Raw genomic sequence first — 19,316 nt, 5'->3', positions numbered from 1 at the left:
CATTCATTTATTTTTTTTCTTCAGATTCCACGTATAAGTGAGGTCATATGGTATTTCTCTTTCTCTGACTTATTTAACTCAACACGTTGCGTACGGCGGGGTTTAAATCCCTCGTGAAGATTCTCGTGATCCGTACGCAACGTGTTAACATAATGTTCTCTAGGTCCACCCATATCGTCGCAAATGGTAAGATTTCATGCTTCTTTATGGCTGCGTAATACTCCATTGTATAAATGTGCCAGTTTCTTAATCCAGTCGTCTACCGATGGTCATTTCCATTGTTTCTACGTCTTGGCTGTTGTGTATAGTGCAGCAGTAAACAGGGGTGCATAATTTTTTTTTTAATTAGAGTTTTGGATTTCTCCGGATAGATACCTAGGAGTGGAATTGCTGGGTCATAAGGTAGTTCCATTTTCAGATTTTTGAGATACCTCCATACTGTTTTCCATAGTGGCTGCACCAATCTGCAGTCCCACCAACAGTGCAGTGCACAAGGGTTCTGTTTTCTCCACATCCTCGCCAGCACTTGTTGTTTGTTGATTTATTGATGATAGCCATTTTGACTGGGTGAGGTGGTATCTCATTGTGGTTTTTATTTGCATTTCTCTAATGGTTAGTGAAGTTGAACATTTCTTCATATGTCTGTTTGCCATCTATATGTCCATTTTAGAAAAATGTCTCTTCATGTCCTCTGCCCATTTTTTAAATTGGGTTGTTGTTTTTTTGGAGTTGAGTGAGTTTTTTAATAAATTTAGGATATTAACCCCTTATCGGATATATCATTGGCAAATGTATATCTTCTTAAGAGAAATATCTATTCAGATCATTTTCCCATTATTTCATTGTTTCTTTTTTATCTTTTTATTGGTGAGTTGTAGTTGTAAGAGTTCTTTATACATTTTGGATACTAGACCCTTATCAGATATGTGATTTGCAAATATTTTCTTCCATTTTGTGAGTTATCTTTTCACTTTGTTGATAGTATCCTTTGCAGAATAAAATTTTTTAATTTGATAAAGTGCAATTTATGTTTTGTTTGGTTACTTTGTGCTTTTCATGTTATATCTAAGAAACCATTGCCTAATCCAAGGTAAAGTAAAGTTTCCCCTATGTTTTCTTCTAAGAGTTTCAAGTTTTAGTTCTTAAATTTAGGCCTTTGGTTCAATTTCATTCTTTTCTTGTGAATATCCAGCTTTCCCAGCCCCATTTATTGAAAATACTGTGCTTTCCCTACTGAACAAACTTGGCACCTCTGTTCAAAATCCATTGACCATAAAAGTAGGAGTCCTTTGACTTTGTTTCTTGTTTTCTTTTTTTTCCCCTCCTAATTGCTCTTGTTGGAACTTGCAGTGTCATGTTGAATAGAATTGCTGAGAGGGGAAATCCTTGTGTTTTTCCTGTTGTAGTGGGAAAGCTTTCAGTCTTTCATTATTAACTGTGATGTTAGCTGTGGATCATTCTACTTTTAACCAACTTTATTCAGGTATAATTTATGTACAATAATCTACATATATATTATAGCGTACTACAAGTCAATGAGTTGACAGATACCGTGTTTCCCCGAAAATAAGACCTAGCCGGGCAATCAGTTCTAATGCGTCTTTTGGAGCAAAAATTAGTATAAGACCCGGTCTTATTTTACTATAAGTAGTAAAATAAGACCCGGTCTTATTTTACTATAAGTAGTAAAATAAGACCGTGTATAATATAATATAATATAATACCCAGTCTTTTATTAAGTTTTGCTCCAAAAGATTCATTTGAGCTGATTGTCCGGCTAGGCCTTATTTTCGAAACAGGGTATATGCCACAATAAAGCTACTGAACATTTCACAAACCCAGTAAAGTTTCTTGTGTCCCTTTTCAGTATATATTGTTTTATGGTTGTTCCAAGGATTTTAATTTACATTCTTAATTCTTCAGTTTTTGCGTAGATTTAACATTGTATTTAACATTTAATATTTAACAATATTGAACAATTTAATATTGTATTTAATAGTGTATTATATAAATTATAAGAACCATGCAACCATTTATTTTCTCCAGGTTTTAAGCTATAGTTGTTTTGCGTGTGTGTGTGTGTGTGTGTGTTTCACATTCATATATCATAAGCCATGCAATGCAATGTTATAATTTTTGCCTTATACAAACATGCATTTTTCAAGAACTTAAGAGAAAATATTTTTAAATTTTTATAAGATCCAGTTTTTCAATTTTTTTGTACTGATTGTGCCTCTGATATGAAGTCTAACGCTTTGCCTAGCCTTAGATCCCAGAGATTATTTTTCTAATTTTTTAAAGTTTTATAATTTTAGGGTTTTTCATTTATGATCTATGAGACCTATGTTATTTTTTTAAAAGAATGATTTGCTGAGATTTATTGATTTAAGGTGATAGAATTGAATTGTATACAATATTGTTAAATACAGTTCATTTCTTTTTTTCCTTCTCTCTTTTTTAATTAAAGTTTATTGGGGTGACTACTATTAGTAAAGTTACATAGATTTCAGGTGTACAATTCTGTATTACATCATCTATAAATCATATTGTGTGTTCACCACTCAGAGTCAGTTCTCCTTCCATCACCGTGTATTTGATCCCCTTTACCCTCATCTTCCACCCCTCCACCCCCCAAACCCTCTGATAACCACTAAACTATACAGTTCATTTCTGATTTCTCTTAGTGTTCTTCTTACTCAAGTTGTAGTCTTCTGTTGTTGATTATGATAGTGATGCCAGAAATTCTCTCAACTTGAGCTTCAGAACGCAGGTTATGTAGGAACTTCTCAGTCTTCCTCAACTTTGTAAGGTTGTTTGATAGCCTTTGCTTGGAGTCTATCAAGTTCTTTGTTAATTCTTTCCTGCCTCTGCCTTAGTTTTATTTCTTCATTAATTCTGTGCTTTGCTATCCTAAAATCCTTTTGGTTCCTGCAAATTGTGTTTTTGCTTCCTTTATAATATCACGGTAAGGTTGAGCAGGTGGTGGTTCTCACATTTTTTCAGTGAGTTTAATCTTGGTTTTTCTAGGGGCTTTGGAAATACCAACTATATCATGCATCTTAAAATAATATAAAATCAGTGGACTCTGACCTCCAGTATTAAAGAGCACATGGTTAAACTCTGGACCACTGCTACTATAATGGGACTTTGTTGTTTGTCTTTATAATATTGATTCTTCCTTGGATGTGGACATTGTGTATGCTCTTGGGTTCTTTAAAATTTTCATCATATTGACATCTATAGAGTTTGATAAGTGTTCTTAACTTCTTGCAATCCTATCCTTTGTAGATTTTAAAGGTGCTTTCTTGGTACCATGTATGTTGTGGTGGAGTGTTCTTTCACTTTCCAGTTCATCCAGAAGCTTTTTGGGGGTTTTAAACCTGACAACCAAAGGAAAATATTATTCCCAAGATCTTCTTTAAATTCATTATTAAAGAGATTACTGGATTTTGGAAATGCTTCCTGGAATGTTGCACTGATAGCTTGTGTCAAACAATCAGGATACACCTTAAATTTATGGAGAAACCACAACCAAAAGCAATCATGCAAAAGAGCAATAGAGGCTTGTGAGAAAAAATAAGTTGTCAAGATTTTAATAACATTTTAATCAAAGTTGTGGGCTTTTAAAATAAAAAGATAAATTCATTCAGCATCCAAATACCTGGGTAGGTCAGTAAGCTCATCTGTTTTGAATCCTGAGAAGTTGTAACCCTCTATATTCTTCTTTGTTTCCATTTCATTCGAAAGTATTGTCATCTTTTTCTTATGGTACTTCCTTAGAAATGCCTTGTACCTTTCCAGTTTTTCCTTGAGAACCTGTCCCAGATATGCTGTCCCACTCAAATATTTTAGAGATGTGGTTTTCCAAAAGAGATTCCCCTAATCTTGACTCCATGATCATGATTGCATTATACATTCGAGGGACATTTTTACCCATAGATGTGTATAAATTAAAGTAAATGCACTATATTCTTTTGTTTTCTTCAGAGTGTCTACCCATTTATTGTTATCTCCAAAATGAGTTTTCCTTGGCCAATAATCCCAATTTTGAAACTTTAAGAATTCTTCATTGTTCTTTGGAGGTTCTCGCATTTTCTGGCAGTGAGGTCTGTGCATCCATTGAGGGAGTAGTTGGCCTGCAACGGTGCAGTAACTTTGCAGAGAAGAGAAATCAGCTGGGCCGTAGGCGTCACTGCGAGCTGGGAGAACAAACTGGAGTTGCAACTACACTTGGAGAGTATATTTCCAGAACTGTGTCCCACTTATGTGGTCCTTGCCAGTTTCAGGAGGGAACCCAGTGCGGGGCTGGAAAGGTGTGAGGGCCAGCCTGGCAGATCCTGGCCCTGCTCCTGGAGCCTGTCTCTCAGCAGAAGAGCGGCATCCCCTTATGCCTGGAGAGGCCAAGGTGGGACCTATTTTGTTGATTTCTGTATACGGCGTAAGGGGTTTTCTTGTTTCTTTTGCCCGTAGGTGTTCAGTGGTTCTAGTACCATGCCATTTGTTGAAAAGACTATCCTTCTGTTGAGTTCCTTTTTACATCTTTGTCAGAAATCAGTTGGGCATATTCGTGTGGGTCTTTTTCTGGACTATTTTTTAAAATTCATTTATGTGTCTAATCCCTCTGTTACTTACATACAGTCTTGATGACTGTAGCTGTATAGAGAGTCTTAACATTGGGTAAAGTGATTCCTCCCACTGTCTTCTTTTTTAAAAGATGATGTAATACAGAATTGTACACTTGAAACTACGTAACTTTACTGATCATTGTCACCCCAATAAACTTTAATTAAAAAAAAAAGATTATTTTAGGACTTCTACCTTTCCATATAAATTTTAGAATAAGCTTTGTCTACAGCAAATCTTACTGGGATTTTGATAGGTATTGCATTAATTCTCTATATAACTGTGGGGAGAATAGACATCTGTACTATGTTGAGTCTTCCAGCACATGAACATGATGTGTCTCTTCATTTATTTAGGTCTTCAATGATCGCTTTTATTAGCTAAGTTTATCCCTAAGTATTTAATTTTCTTTGGAGGGATTTTAAAATAGTATTTTTGAGTTTCCATATGTTCATCGAAACGCTGTTGATTTGTGTGTGTATCTATGTATCTTGTATCCCATGACACTGCTGAACTTATTATTAGTACTAGGAGGGTTTTTGGTGGTTTTTTTTTTGGTGTGTGTGTGTGTGTGTGGATAGAATCCTTGGGATGTTTTTTATGTAGACAATCATGTAATCTTTAAAATAGAAGCAGTTTAATCTCTTTCCAATCTGTAAGCCATTTAGTTCTTATTTTCCTTTTATTGTGCTGGCTAGAATTTTGAGTACTGTGTAGAATACGAGTGGTGAGAATGAATATCCTTACCTTGTTCCCAGACTTAGGGGAAAAGCATTAAGTCTTTCACCATTAGGTATGATATAAGCTATAGATTTTTTTATACATGTTCTTTATCAAGTTGAGGTAGTGCCCAGCTATTCCCGACTCCCTGAGAAAATGCCTTTTCTGCGTTAATTAATATGATTATATTATTTTTATTTCACCTATTGATATAGTGGATCACATTGACATTGTTGGATTCAATTTACTAAATTTTGTTGAGGATTTTTTGAATCAAGTCCATGAGAGATATTAGTCTGTAGTTCAGTTCTTCTGTATCTTGGCTAATTTTCTGTCTAGAGTTCTATCAATTGCTGAGAGTAGGGTGTTGAAGTTCTTAATTATTATTGTGGATTTATATATTTATCCTTTTAGGTAAGTGATGTTTTTCCCCCATTTGTTCTAAAGGTTTCTTGTTTGGTACATGCACATTTAGGATGTTGTATCTTGGTGGGTTGATCTTTTTATCATGTCCCTCATCATCCCTAGTAATTTTTTCTCTGAAGTCTACATTATCTGATATTACATATCTACCCCTGCTTTCTTTTGATTAATGTTAGCATGTCTTTCTCTATCCTTGTACTTTCAACCTATTTATCTTTGTTGTTTTTGAAGTGAGTTTCTTGTAGAATGTAAATGTATATAGTTATTTTTTTACCCACTCTGCCAAATTTATCTCTTTTAATTGGTGTATTTAGACCATTTACATTTAAAATAATAATTTATATCTTAGGACTTAAGTCTGCCAATTTAGCATTTGCTTTTTATTTCTTCCCTATATTTCTCTTTTCTTGCCTTCGTATGAGCTACTTGTAATTTTTCTTTGGATTCCTTCTTGTTTTATTTATACAATTTTGAGTATATTGGGCTGTATAGTTAGTGGTTTCTGTAGGTATAACTTATCACATTCTACTGGTATGGACATTTTACCATTTCAAGTTAAGTATTGAAACTTTACTTCCATTTAGATCCCTTTACCCTTTCCACTTACTAAATACTTCTCAAGTATTTCCTCTACATATGGTATTCACCACTATAGATGTTATAAAATTTGCTTTAACCATTTAATGTGATTTAAGAAACTTATAAGGAGAATAGTCTACTATGTTTTACCCTTATTTTTGCTCAATGCATTGTTTTTCTTTTTTTTCTGAAATTACACGCCTCCGTGTATTATTTCTTTTCTCTGTAGAAAGCTTCCTTTAGTCATTGTTTAAGGATAAATCTGATAGTAACAAATTCTTCTAGTTTTCTTATGTCTGAGTATATATTTTCCCCCTTCATTTCCAAATATGTATTTTGCTGGATGTACTACTCATGGTTAGCAGTTCTTTCAGCACTTGAAAAATGTCTTGCCACTTCCTTCTGGCCTCCATGTTTTCAGATAAGAAATTTGCTGTCATTCAAATTGGTGTTCCCCTGTCAGTAATGTGGAGTTGCTTCTTAGTTGCTGTTAAAATTTTGTTTTCAGAAGTTTAATTATGATGTATCTTGACGTGGATTTCTTTGGGTTTATTCTGTTTGAAGTTCGCTTAGCTTTATGAATCTGTTTTATGTCTTTAGCTGAGTTGGGGGAGTTTACAGCCATTATTTCTTTGAATATTTTTTTCTGCTTCACATTCCTTCTTGTCTTCTTCCAAGGCTCCAGTTGTATGAATTTTCAGTCTTTTCCTATTGTTCCCCAGGTTCAGAGGCCCTGTTCATTTTCTTTCAGTCTCTTCTCTTTCTGTTCAAACTGAGTAAAAAATATTAATCTGGCCTCAAGTTCACTGATTGTATTATCTGTTATTTCTAGTCTACTGTTTAGCCCACCAATTAGTTTTTAAATTTACTTTATTGCATTTTTCAGTTCAATAATTTCTATGTTTTTTATAAGTTCTATTTTTTCTGCGGTTTTCTAGTTTTTCATTTGTTTCCAGAGAAATTATAATTACTCACTGAGGCTCTTTTTCTGATCGTTGCTTGTCAGATAATGCCAACATCTGATTCATCTTGTTATTGGTGTGAGCTGATTTTCTTTCCTCCTTTGACTTGTGATTTTTCTTGTTCTTGGTATAAGTGACTTTTTTATTGTATGTTGGACATTTTAGATATAATGATTGGAAACTTTTGATCATATTTAAATCTTCTATTTTAGCAGACACTTGCCTTGTTGAGTCTGTAGATTCTAGCCTACTTTTGTGAGTATTAGTTCCAATGATAATTTAGTTTTCTAATAATTTAGTTTTAGCTCTTGTAATGCTATTCTGGTCTGCTTTGTCTTCTGGCTTTGGCTGAACTCTTGCTGAGTCCCTATTAGTACCACAGCAGGAGCGGAAGGTGCTGCTCTGGGCTGTCAAGTGTTAGATTTGGGGAGTAGGGCATGCTGGACCCACAGGATGAAGGGAGAACATTTCCCCTTCCCCTGGCCTGTTTTCTAGCCACCTGATGCTGGTTTCCTTCGTACTCCATTTCTGCTGGTGACACTGGGGTATGGAATTACTTAACCTGGCCACTGTCTACTGCTGGATAGAAGGTCAGTAGTTGTGGGATCTGCATGGCTCTCTGCCACTGGGTAGAGGGCTGGGAAATAATGCCCTCGGTTGCCTTCCCCTTTGGGTGAAAGGGTCAGGAGACACCTGGCCTGAATCTTTCTCTACTGCATCGTGGAACACCAAGAGCTTCCTGATGCTCTATGCTACTAGACTCCTTCCTGTTTTCCTTCGGTCTTGTAAGAATATGATATTTCTTCTGAGTTTTAGCTTCTATAGGGCTTTCCCTCAAGTGAAAAGCCATAAATATGGGAAACTCATCCACTGTCCTTCCTTTCATCCAACTGACACCTTCCTCCCAGTTTCTACCTGCTTTTGATTGTTCTCTTATGCCTTCAGGCAGCTGTTTTCTAACATTTGTCTAGCACTTTTTGTTGGTATCTACAGTGGGATTAGTGTGATGGAACCATTACCAGATGTAGAACCTCTCTTTCCTAAATTTTGTCATAGTAAAATATCAACCCTGACTTAATTGAGGTAACCGCTGTATGCTCATCAGTAAGCCCTGAAGAGCTGATGACAGAGGGATGAAGTGAATTTCATTCATTCATTCATTCATTCATTCATTCATTAAATTTATTGGGGGTGACATTGGTTAGTAAAATTATATAGGTTTCAAGTGTACATTTCTTTAATGCATCATCTCAAAGGAGCCAAAAACATAAAATGGAGAAAAGAAGCCTCTTCAATAAATGGTGCTGGGAGAATTGGATAGCCATGTGCAAAAGAATGAAACTAGATTTCTATCTGTCACCATGTGCCAAAATTAACTCAAAATGGGTCAAAGACCTCAACATAAGACCTGAAACAATAAAATGCATAGAAGAAAACATAGGTACTAAACTTATGGGCCTTAGGCTTAAAGAGGATTTTATGAATTTGACATCAAAGGGAAGTAAAAGCAAAAATAAATGAATGGGACTATATCAAAAAAGCTTCTGCTCAGCGAAAGAAACCATCAACAAAAAGAGGCAACCAACTGAATGGAGACGATATTTGCAAACAATGCCTCTGATAAGGGGCTAATATTCAAAATATATAAAGAACTCCTATAACTCAACAACAAAAAACACAAACAATCCAGTTGAAAAATGAAGTGAATTTCTAGTTTGGGGGTATTTTTATGCCAAGGCAAAGTTGAGAGGGATCTTCAGCCTGATCAAATAGAAAGCTGTGCTTATATTTTGTGTCTGTGTACCAGATAAAATTGAAAATTCTGTGCAGTAGAGATCTGTATCTAATTTATCTCTGTATTCCTAGCACCTACCATAGTGTTTGATATAAGTAGTTGCTTGTTTCATGTTTGTTGAATAAGTTAATAAGAATTGCTCTAGGTATTTCGATCAGCCTACTCTTCGGGGGAAAAGGGTTCTTTGTTGATGTTTATCATTCTTGTTGCCTAATCAGGACTTCCAAATTGGTAATGAACTTATATTGGTGTGTAGCCTAAGGTCTGTTCTTATTTCTCCGTGTAGTAATAGACTAAGGCATATAGGAGACAGGAAGTGAAGCATGAATTCAGATGTGTCAATTGTGGTTTTGATTGTTTTATCTAATAATATGGCAAACCACTTATTCTGATTTTTATCTACTGCTGAGGTCAGCATTTTTTACCTCCTGTTGTGTGATCTGTTAGTATTAGTGCATTGGTACTTCTGGTGGTTAAGATTGGTTCCTTTTCAGTTGGCATTGTGCTCTAATCAAACATCTGTTTTGTTGGTTTCATTTTCAACCTCTGGCTAGAAATATTAAACCTCAGCATTCTTCTCTGCAGTTGCCTACCTGCTCAGTACAGTGTTTGAGTATCCCTTTGGTTCTCTACCACAATATTTGCATTAGTTTTTCTTTTTAAAAATATTTATCTAATTACTTCAATTACATAGGTAATACACCAATATATACTCCTGGTAAAAATTTAAAACAATGCAAAACCCCTCCCTGTGTCCTTGTCCTTTCTGTTATGAGCTTGATATGTGTCCTTCCAGATCTCTTTCAGTGGTTACATACATAGATGTGTATCCTTAGACCTTATGGTATTGTTTTTTGGCTTGTTTTTTGCCTTTAAGCACATAAAAGAGATCCTATCATATGTGTCACTTTGTAATTTTTAACTCAATTATGTGTTCTGGAAATATGTCTCTATGTAATAGCAGATTTTATTTAATTGCCCCGTGGTATTCATTAATAAGACCACACTGCAGTTGGTTTAGCTATTCCTCCTACTGACGGACCTTTTGGCTGTTTCCAGTTTCTCACTGTTTTAACTAAGATTGCAGTGAACAAAGTAGATCATGCTAGAGGAGACACTAGGGCAAAATTAGGACCATAAGTTCTACTTATTTATTTATGTATTTGTTTTCTTTCATAACTGTGATTTTATTAATTGTTTTGAGGATAAGTACACAGACATTTCAATTTGTACACAATTCTTACGGTATGTACCAAAAACCTAAAAAGTCATGTAGTTGTGATTCTTTTCTAAAGTAATTCCAGTGCCTTTCCAGCTTACAATTTGGAGGTTAATTTTCCTTAATAGACTATCAAGTACCAATATCTTTAAATGTTGCTACACTGTTACATCCAAGTCCTACTAATTCAGTTTAATATCATATACACTACATATTCAAATTTTCAATCTTTCACAGCACATTAACAAAATGATTAGGGAAAACTGGACTACCACGACCAAAGATGGTACAGAGTGCACAAAATCCGTTCAAAGAGAGCCAAGATCAAGGAGTGGTTTTGTTTAGGAAACAATTCTACCAAAAACAGGGAATAGAATTCAAAATGTTGAAGACATATTAAATGGACGACTGACTCCAAATGGCCACTTGTTATGCTGTGTATTATAGGCTATAAAAACTATCCTCATCTATGGAAAGTTAAGCTGCCACCCAAGACAATCAAAGCCTCCCATATTCAATATCTCACTATTTTCTGGTTGTACCAAAAAATAAACAACCAGCAAATGATTTTACTTCTTAAAAAGAAAAAATGTTTAAAGAAAAAATGTTTAAACAAAAAATGGGATGAGGTGGAATTCACTTCTTAAAAATGTTTCTAGAGCTACTAAAAAACTTGCATTTACAAAATAGTTGATAAAAGTACTCTTCTGGATTGTTTAATAAGGGAGACAGGGACCACTGATAAGACATGGTGTGATATTAATCAGTCTTGGCTTCTTTCTCTCTTGCTTCACCGGAGGCTGGACTCACTCCGTTTTTAGTTTCTCCATTTTCTGCAGGTAAATCTTCTTTAGTATCTTGGTTAGCCACTTGGGCCTGTTTTCCCTTCGCTCCCCTTTTCCCTTTTGTGTGTACTTTTTGGTCTGCAGATTTATCCTTTCCTGCCACCTTTTTTGGCTTGGTTTCCAATTTTGCAGGAGCAGGTTTAGCTGACAACCTCGCTGACCTCCTCTTGGGCTCCTCCTTCACTGCCCCCTCAGAGAAGTTGACCTTCCTTTTGGGCCTCATGGCGGGCCAGCGCGTGTTGGGTGCCTGTGGGCTATGGCGTGCTGCTGAGACTTCTGAAACTGGGCTGCCTGGCAGCTGCCACTCCTCGCTGCCTGCCGGAGCTGCTGGGACTCACGGAGGGGGGCACTGGGAGAGCTAGGGATTCATGGGGGGGGGCACTGGGAGAGCTATTTTAATACATATTACCAAATTGCTTTCCTGAGGGACTGGACCAATTTCAATTCTCATCAGCTAGTGGTATACTCTTCTTGTCAATATTTGACAATTCAGATGTGTTTTGCTAGGCTGATGAGTGGAAAATAATATATTGTTTTAATTTGCATTTCTTGAGTACTAGAGATTGAGTGTTTCTTCATATGTTTATTTATTTTTAACTTTTTGTTTTTATTTTTATTTATTTATTTTTAATGCATATTTGGTTTTACTGGGGGTCAGGGACAGGGCGGAGGCCATTCAGGGGTTGGCTGCCATGGTCTCCTTGGTCCAGTCCAGGAAGGAGAGAAGTTTGGTAAAGACGCTGGGCATATGGGTTCGGCCACATGGGGTGTGTCCCCAAGATGTGATTCCTTGAAATACACCATCGCAGATCAGTGGGCCCTCTGAGTCACCCACACAGGTGTCCTTGCTACCCTGCAAGTGTCCAGCACACAGCATGATGTCTGTCACCTTCTGGGGGTGAGCATTGGCACACACATCGTTGGTCAGGAGCTTGAGGTCCACACCCTGGAGCTCATCTGGGTACTCAACTAGAAGTGGGTCTAGTTTGATGTTGCCCCAGCCAAAGGCATAGCAGGTGCTCCCCAGATGGGGGTCCTGGGTGGGCAGGTCCAGGACCTTCACAGTATCTGTTATGTGGGTGGGCTCTGCCTCGTGGAGCAGCATGAGGTCGTAGCTGTAGTCATCTTCTGGATAGGTGGTGTGGTTCTTCAGGAGGCTCAGGTTGAACTGAGGATGTGGGAAGCTCTTACTGACCTGGACCAACTATGCTGTGTCTTCATTCTCAAACAGGCTGTGGCGACCCAGCCAGAGCTGGTAATTACTGGGGAGAGAGAGGGACCAAGGGAATGAGGAGAGAGGGGGGGAAAGGGAGAAGGGGCAGGGCAGCATGGGGGCGGGTCCCAAAGGAGAGAAAGAGAAACAAGGAAAAAAACTGAGCATGAAAGGTTTAGAATCATGGAGAAATAGAGACAGTGAGAAAGCAAAAGAATGTGACAGTGGGAAAGGCAGATCCAGAGACAAAGAGAAAGGCAGTGAAAAACTGCTTAAAAAGATACAGGAAATGAGAAAGGCAGAGAGGAAAACAGAGAGATAGAGGGAACAGAAAGGAGGCAGGATGAGGAGGAGAAAAGACAGATAGTGAGAAACAGACAAATGGAAGAAGCAGGAGTGAAAGAGCAGAGCAAGGGAGGAGAGTGAGAAATAGACAAAGTGGGAAAAGGGATGGAAGAAGTAAAGAGAGAGAATGAGAAATAGGCAGAGCAGGCTAGGAGGTGACAGAGTGAGAGAGAAACGGGAGGGAGGACAAGAGGGGGTCTTAACTTTTTATTTTTAAATGATTTTAGACTCATATAGAGGCTGCCAAAATAGTACAGAGAGTTCCTGTGTACCCTTCACTCAGCTTTCCCCAATAATATATAACCATAGTACAGTCACCAAAACCAGGAAATTGACAATGGAACAATACTATTAACTACAAACCTTGTTGGGATTTTACCAGGCTTTTTTTAAAAAAAGATTTTATTGGAGAAGGGGAACAGAACTTTATTGGGGAACAGTGTGTACTTCCAGGACTTTTTTTCCAAGTCAAGTTGTCCTTTCAGTCTTAGTTGTGGAGGGTGCCGTTCAGCTTCAAGTTGTTGTCCTTTCAGTCTTAGTTGTGGAGGGCGCAGCTCAGCTCCAGGTCCAGTTGCCGTTGCTTGTTGCAGGGGGCGCAGCCCACCATCCCTTGCGGGAATCGAACCGGCAACCTTGTGGTTGAGAGGATGCACTCCAACTAACTGAGCCATCCAGGAACTCAGCAGCAGCTCAGCTCAAGGTGCCGAGTTCAATCTTAGTTGCAGGGGGCGGAGCCCACCATCCCTTGCGGGACTCCAGGAGTTGAACAACCTTGTGGTTGAGAGCCCACTGGCCCATGTGGGAATCGAACCGGCAGCCTTCAGAGTTAGGAGCACCGAGCTCCAACTGCCTGAGTCACCGGGCCGGCCCGGATATTACCAGTTTTCACATGCATTTACTTATTTTGTTTGTCTGTAGTTCTGTGCATTTATTTCATGTATAGACTTATATAACTGTCACCACAATCTGGATACAGAACAATTCCATCACCACCAAAATTCCTTTGAGGTGTTCATTAATAGCCACACCCTCTCCCACATATAAACCCTGGTGACCACTGATCTGTTCTCCATCAGGAGAACTGTGTCATTTTGAGAATGTTACATAAATGGAATCATACAATATGTAACCATTTGAGATTGATATGAGATCTACTCAAGTTGTTAGGTTTATCAGTAGTTGGTTACTTTTTATTGTTGAATAGTATTCTGTTGTATGGCTGTACCATAGTTTATTTACTTCTTCATGTATTTATTTAATATTCATTTTTCTTCTTTGCAAATACCATTCATATTCTTCGCCCATTTGTCTCTTAAGGCCTTCCTCTTTTGCGTCTTTGATTTCTTGATATATTCTGATACTAATCTTTTTTTTAAATTTATTGGGGTGACAATTGTTAGTAAAATTACATAGATTTCAGGTGTAAAATTCTGTATTACATCATCTATAAATCCCATTGTGTGTTCACCACCCAGCGTCAGTTCTCCTTCCATCACCATATATTTGATCTCCCCTTACCCTCATCTCCCACCCCCCAACCCCTTACCCTGATACTAATCTTTTGTTAAGTATACCACAATTACGTTCTCCCAGTGTGTCTCTAATTTGCTTATAGTGTCATTTGTCACACACAAGCATTTATTCTGTATAAGATCAAATCTATCTTTTTTTTTTTTTTTTTTTTTTTTGCTTTTGGATTTTGTGTGTGTCTTAGGAAGTCTCATGAGCATCAAATATTCTGTGTTTTCTGATACATTAAATCATTTTGTCTTTGTTTAGCTCTATATCCTGTTTGGATTTTTTTTTTTTTTGTAGACTGTGTGAGGTAGATATCTAGTTGTATTTTTTCAAAATTAATAGACATTTGTCCTAGCACATTTATTAAACAGTCCATCCTTTCTACACCAATCTGAAATGCTATCTCTTTTTTTGTTTTAATAATTTTTATTACAATTTTGATCTTTATTTTAGTTAATGCTCTACAAGTTTACTGTGATTTATGACTTTCAATGGGCTGTAACATGAATTTTCCCATTTGTAGTTTATAAAAGTTTTGCAGAAAATTAGGATAGTACAATTAACCCCATTTTCTAGATTTGAAAAGCATTGTACAGAGAGTTAAGTACTTATTCAAAATCAGCTGTGAAGTGTATTTAGTACTCAGGTTTCCTTTTTCATAGTGTAGTAATCTTTTTATGACATATTGCAATATCTTTGAGTATATGAGGATCTTATGTCATTGTAGAAGCAATACATATATATGTATGTACACACACACACACACACACACAGTGTTATATCAGAATAATGGATACTGGAAAAATCTGTTGACCTTGTTGTAAGAAAAATCATTAAAAAGAAAATCTGCAAGTTACATAGGGGAACATCAGTTCAAGCTCACAGAGAGGACTACTTCTAATTCCCCACGGGGACAGCCCTGGCTACTTTCTTATATTGGTTTAGGAGGCAGAGGAGGTTTTCTTCCCCCCTGTGCTTGAGCCTTATGCTGGCTTTTGGAAACAGAATCAAACAGTCATGTTTTAAGGTGTTGGAAACCAGGAATACTAAGCAGTGTTTTATTAGAAACATGTGGAATATCACGCTTTTTTATTTTTCATACAGCTCAGTCAGATGTTGATCCTTAACATTGGAAACTAGTACCTTGGGTACAGTTCTTTGAAGGCAGCCATCTTTGAAAAAGTCATAGACTTACCTTGCTTGGTGAAAATTTGACATGGGACAGTAAAACAAGGTAGACAAATAATTTATGAGTTGTCCTAACAAATAATGTAAGAGTTGTCCTAACAGAAATTAATTTCTACTAAAGTATCTTCCAGTTCCTATTGCCTTATTTTGTGGTGCTTTTTAGAAAAAGATTTTTATTAAAATACAGCTAACATAACAATATTATGTTAGTTACAGGTATACACCATACTTATTCAACATTTACATACCTCAAGAAGAGATCACCCAGGTAAATCCATCAACCATCTGACACTGTACTATGCTATCACATTATTATTGACTATATTCCCTATACTGTACATTACATCCCTATGACTTATGTGTTTTATACCTGGAAATTTGGACCAATTATTGCCCTTCACCTCCCTCCCTTTTTAATTTATCAGTTACAGTTATCATTCAATATTATTTTATATTAATTTCAGGTGTACAGCACAGTGGTTAGACATTTATATAAATTAAGAAGTGATCCCCCTAACTTGTTTAGTATCCCATGCACTATACATAGGTATTACCATATTATTGACTACATTCCCCATGCTTTACATCCCCATGACTGTTTTGTAACTATCAATTTGTAGTTCTGAATCCTTTCACCTTTTTCACCCTGCCCACAACCCCCTGTGTATCTCCCTGATAAAACTATAACTCATCTAACACTATACATAGTTATTACAATATTACTAACTATATTCCTTGTGCTATACCCTACACACCCATGACTACTGTGTAATAACCAATTTGTATTTCTTAACCCCTCCCTGCTTTTCACCCACTCCCAACCCCCCTCCCATCTGGCAACCATCAAAATATTCTCTGTATCTTTGAGTTTGTTTCTGTTTTGTTTGGTTGTTTATTTTGATCTTTAGATTCCATATATTAGCAAAATCACATTGCATCTGTCTTTCTCTGTCTGACATACTCCACTGAGCACAATACCCTCCAAGTCCATCCACGCCACCGCAAATGGGAATAACCCACTCCCTTCCATGGCTGAACAATATTTCATTGTATATCTGTACCCCCTATTCTTTATTCATCCATCAACGGGCATCCAGGCTGCCTCCACATTTTGGCCATTGTAAATAATGCTGCAATGAGCATATGGATGCACGTGCCTCTTCTTTGGATAAGTAGAAGTGGATCTTTCTTAGATTACTGGGTCTTTCTTTGGCTCTTGTTATAGCCTTTGTTTTCAAGTCTGTTTTGTCTGGTATAAATATTGCTACCCCAGCTTTTTTTGTTTGTTTCCATTTTCATGAAATACATTTTCCCCATCCCTTTATGTTCAGTCTGTGTGTGTCTTTCTATCTGAAGTGAGTCTCTTGTAGGCAGCATATGTTAGGGTCTTGTTTTCTTATCCATTCAGCCACCTTATCTTTTGCTTGGCACATTTAAGCCATTTACATTTAAAGTAATTGATAGATGATATGTAGTTATTGCAATTTTATTATTAATGTTTTTGTTTTTATCCTTTTCTTTCTATCTTAAAGAAGTCCCTGTAGATTCCTTGTAATACTGGTTTGGTGATGAACTCCTTTTACCTTTCCTTGTCTGGGAAGCTCTTTATCTTTCCTTCGATTCTAAAAGATAGCTTTGCTGGGTAGAATAATCTTAAGTGTAGGTCTTTGCTTCTCATGACTTTGAATATTTCCTGCCAGTTCATTCTGGCATGCAAAATTTCTCTTGAGCGATCAACAGATCTTTATGGGGGATCCTTTTCAGGTAACTAACTGCTTTTCTCTTGCCATTTTTAAGATTCTTTCTTTGTCTTTAACCTTTGGCATTTTACTTATGATACATGTTGGTGTGTGCCTCTTTGGGTTCATTCAGTTTGGTACTCCCTGCACTCTGGGATTCTATGTCTATTTCGTTTGCCAGGTTAGGGGAGTTTTTTTTCATTATTTGTTCAAATAGGTTTTCAATTCCTTGCTCTCTCTCTTCCCCTTCTGGTGTCCCTATGATGTAAATATTGGTGTGCTTGATGTCCCAGAGGCCCCTTAAACTCTCCTCATTTGTTGGGCTCTTTCTTCTTTTTGCTGTTCTGATTGTGTGTTTTCTGCTACCTTGTCTTCTATATCACTGATTTGTTTCTCTGCATCATCTAATCTACTGTTGATTCCCTCTAATATATTCTTCATTTCAGTTTTTGTATTCTTCATTTCTGACTGGTTCTTTTGTATGTTTTGTTAATCTCTATTTTTATGTTTTGTGTGTATTTTTTGAAGTTCTCCCTGAGATCATCGAGCATCCTTTTAACCACTGTCTGGAACTCTGTGTCTGGTAGATGCCTTGTCTCATATTGTTTAGTTCTTTTTCTGTAGTTTTGTTCTGTTCTGTTCCTTTATTTGGGACATATTTCTTTGGCTCCCCATTTTGGCTGCCTCCCTGTGTTTGTTTCTCTATATTAGGTAGGGCGGCTATGCCTCCCAGTCTTAATGTAGTAATAGCCTTATGTAGTTGGTTTTCTGTGGAGCTCAGTGGCTCAGTCTCCCCGATCAGTAGAGCTGAGTGCTCCAGGTATGTCCCTTGTGTGTGTTGTGTGTGCCCTCCTGTTGTAGTTGAGCCTTGATTGCTTGTCAGTGGGAGGGATAATCCTTAGGTTGATTGGTTGTGAGGACTGGCTATGATTACAGCTGTGTTTAGGGGTGACCCTACAGAACAGGATTCCTGTTAGCAAGGTTCTGGTGCCTGCCCAGTCTGCCCTTTGGATGTGTTGTCCCTGTAGGTAGCCTGGTAGTAGTCGAGCTGGGTCTCAAACTGGCTACTTGGCATGTCAGCCCCAGGGTTTCCTGCGAAGGTACCCATCTCAGACAAAATTCAGCCACAGCCTGTGCCCTGCTCGGGGCTACCTGGAATGAGTCACAAAGGAATCTGCAGATGGCCACCACGTACGCTGGGCTTGGAAATGTCTCAAGAGTCTAAGCCACCAACCGAGGCCACTGTTGCTAGTTCCGGGCATAGGGCTGCTCAGCCAGTGGTACAGGACCCACCACAGTCAGTTGCTGCTTGTTGGGGTTTGTGAACCTTTGAGAAGTTTTTAGGAAAGGCGGAAGCATGAGCCAAGATAGGCTGATCGTGGGGGAAATTCACTGGAAGTGGCTTGGGTGTGCCCGCAAGTTGGGTAGGGTAGGGTCTCAGGGAATCACCAGGTGGGGTGGATGAAAGATGATGGCTAGGTGGATGGAGACTCAGATATGGGGCCACTTGCTTCTGCTCGCTGGGAGTGGGTTGGGCTCAAGAAAGAAACAATGGCTTCTGCCAGCACTTCTGTCTGGGAGAAAGCTGCCCCTGCAGCCCTCGTTCTGAAGCCAGACAGTTCATTCCTCTATGTATGGCCCTGTCAAGCTGCTGTCCCAGTAGTGGACCTTAGAGCAAGGGAGTCCATCAGCAAGTAAGTTTGTGTGTGGGCCCTTTGAGAGAAGTGCCTGGGACTCCAGCCTCCTTCATCTTACTTAGCCACCAACTCCACTCGTTTTCACAGCCAGAAGTATGGGTACTTCTCTCCCTGGCACTGGAATCCTGGGCTGGAGAGCCCGGTAGGGGGCTGGGATCCCTCACTTATCCAGGGTGGTCCTCTGCAGCTGAGCTGTCCGTCTTGATATTTATCGGTGACTCATGGGTATCAGATCAGTCTCCTGTACATCTCTGCCCCTCCTACCCATCTTGAGGTGGCTTCTTCTGTACATCCTTAGTTGTAGGGCTTCGGTTCAGCTAGACTTGAAGTGATTATCAATGATGGTTATTATATAGTTGAGTTGTAATTTTGATGTGGTGATGGGAGGAACCAAGCACAGCATTTACCTACCCCGCCATCTTCACCAGAAAATCTCTCTGAAATGCTATC

At 38.0% G+C, this 19,316-nt stretch overlaps 2 protein-coding genes and 2 pseudogenes across 5 annotated transcripts in view; 1 reads left to right on the top strand and 3 right to left on the bottom strand.

Moving 5' to 3' along the window:
• WNK3 (WNK lysine deficient protein kinase 3) overlaps positions 1–19,316 on the top strand; it is a 162,747-nt gene that overhangs the window by 78,727 nt on the left and 64,704 nt on the right. The window lies entirely within an intron of this gene.
• On the bottom strand, positions 2,693–4,092 carry LOC109434106 (protein FAM227B; annotated as a pseudogene).
• LOC109434123 (non-histone chromosomal protein HMG-14) lies at positions 11,081–11,389 on the bottom strand (annotated as a pseudogene).
• Positions 11,843–12,496, bottom strand: LOC109434107 (kallikrein-1). The gene is given in 1 exon segment (XM_019710827.2): positions 11,843–12,496. A coding segment is annotated over 1 exon segment (654 nt).

Source organism: Rhinolophus sinicus, chromosome X (genome assembly GCF_036562045.2).
Source record: "Rhinolophus sinicus isolate RSC01 chromosome X, ASM3656204v1, whole genome shotgun sequence".
NCBI lineage: Eukaryota > Metazoa > Chordata > Mammalia > Chiroptera > Rhinolophidae > Rhinolophus > Rhinolophus sinicus.
This window is presented reverse-complemented; position numbering and strand designations above follow the sequence as displayed.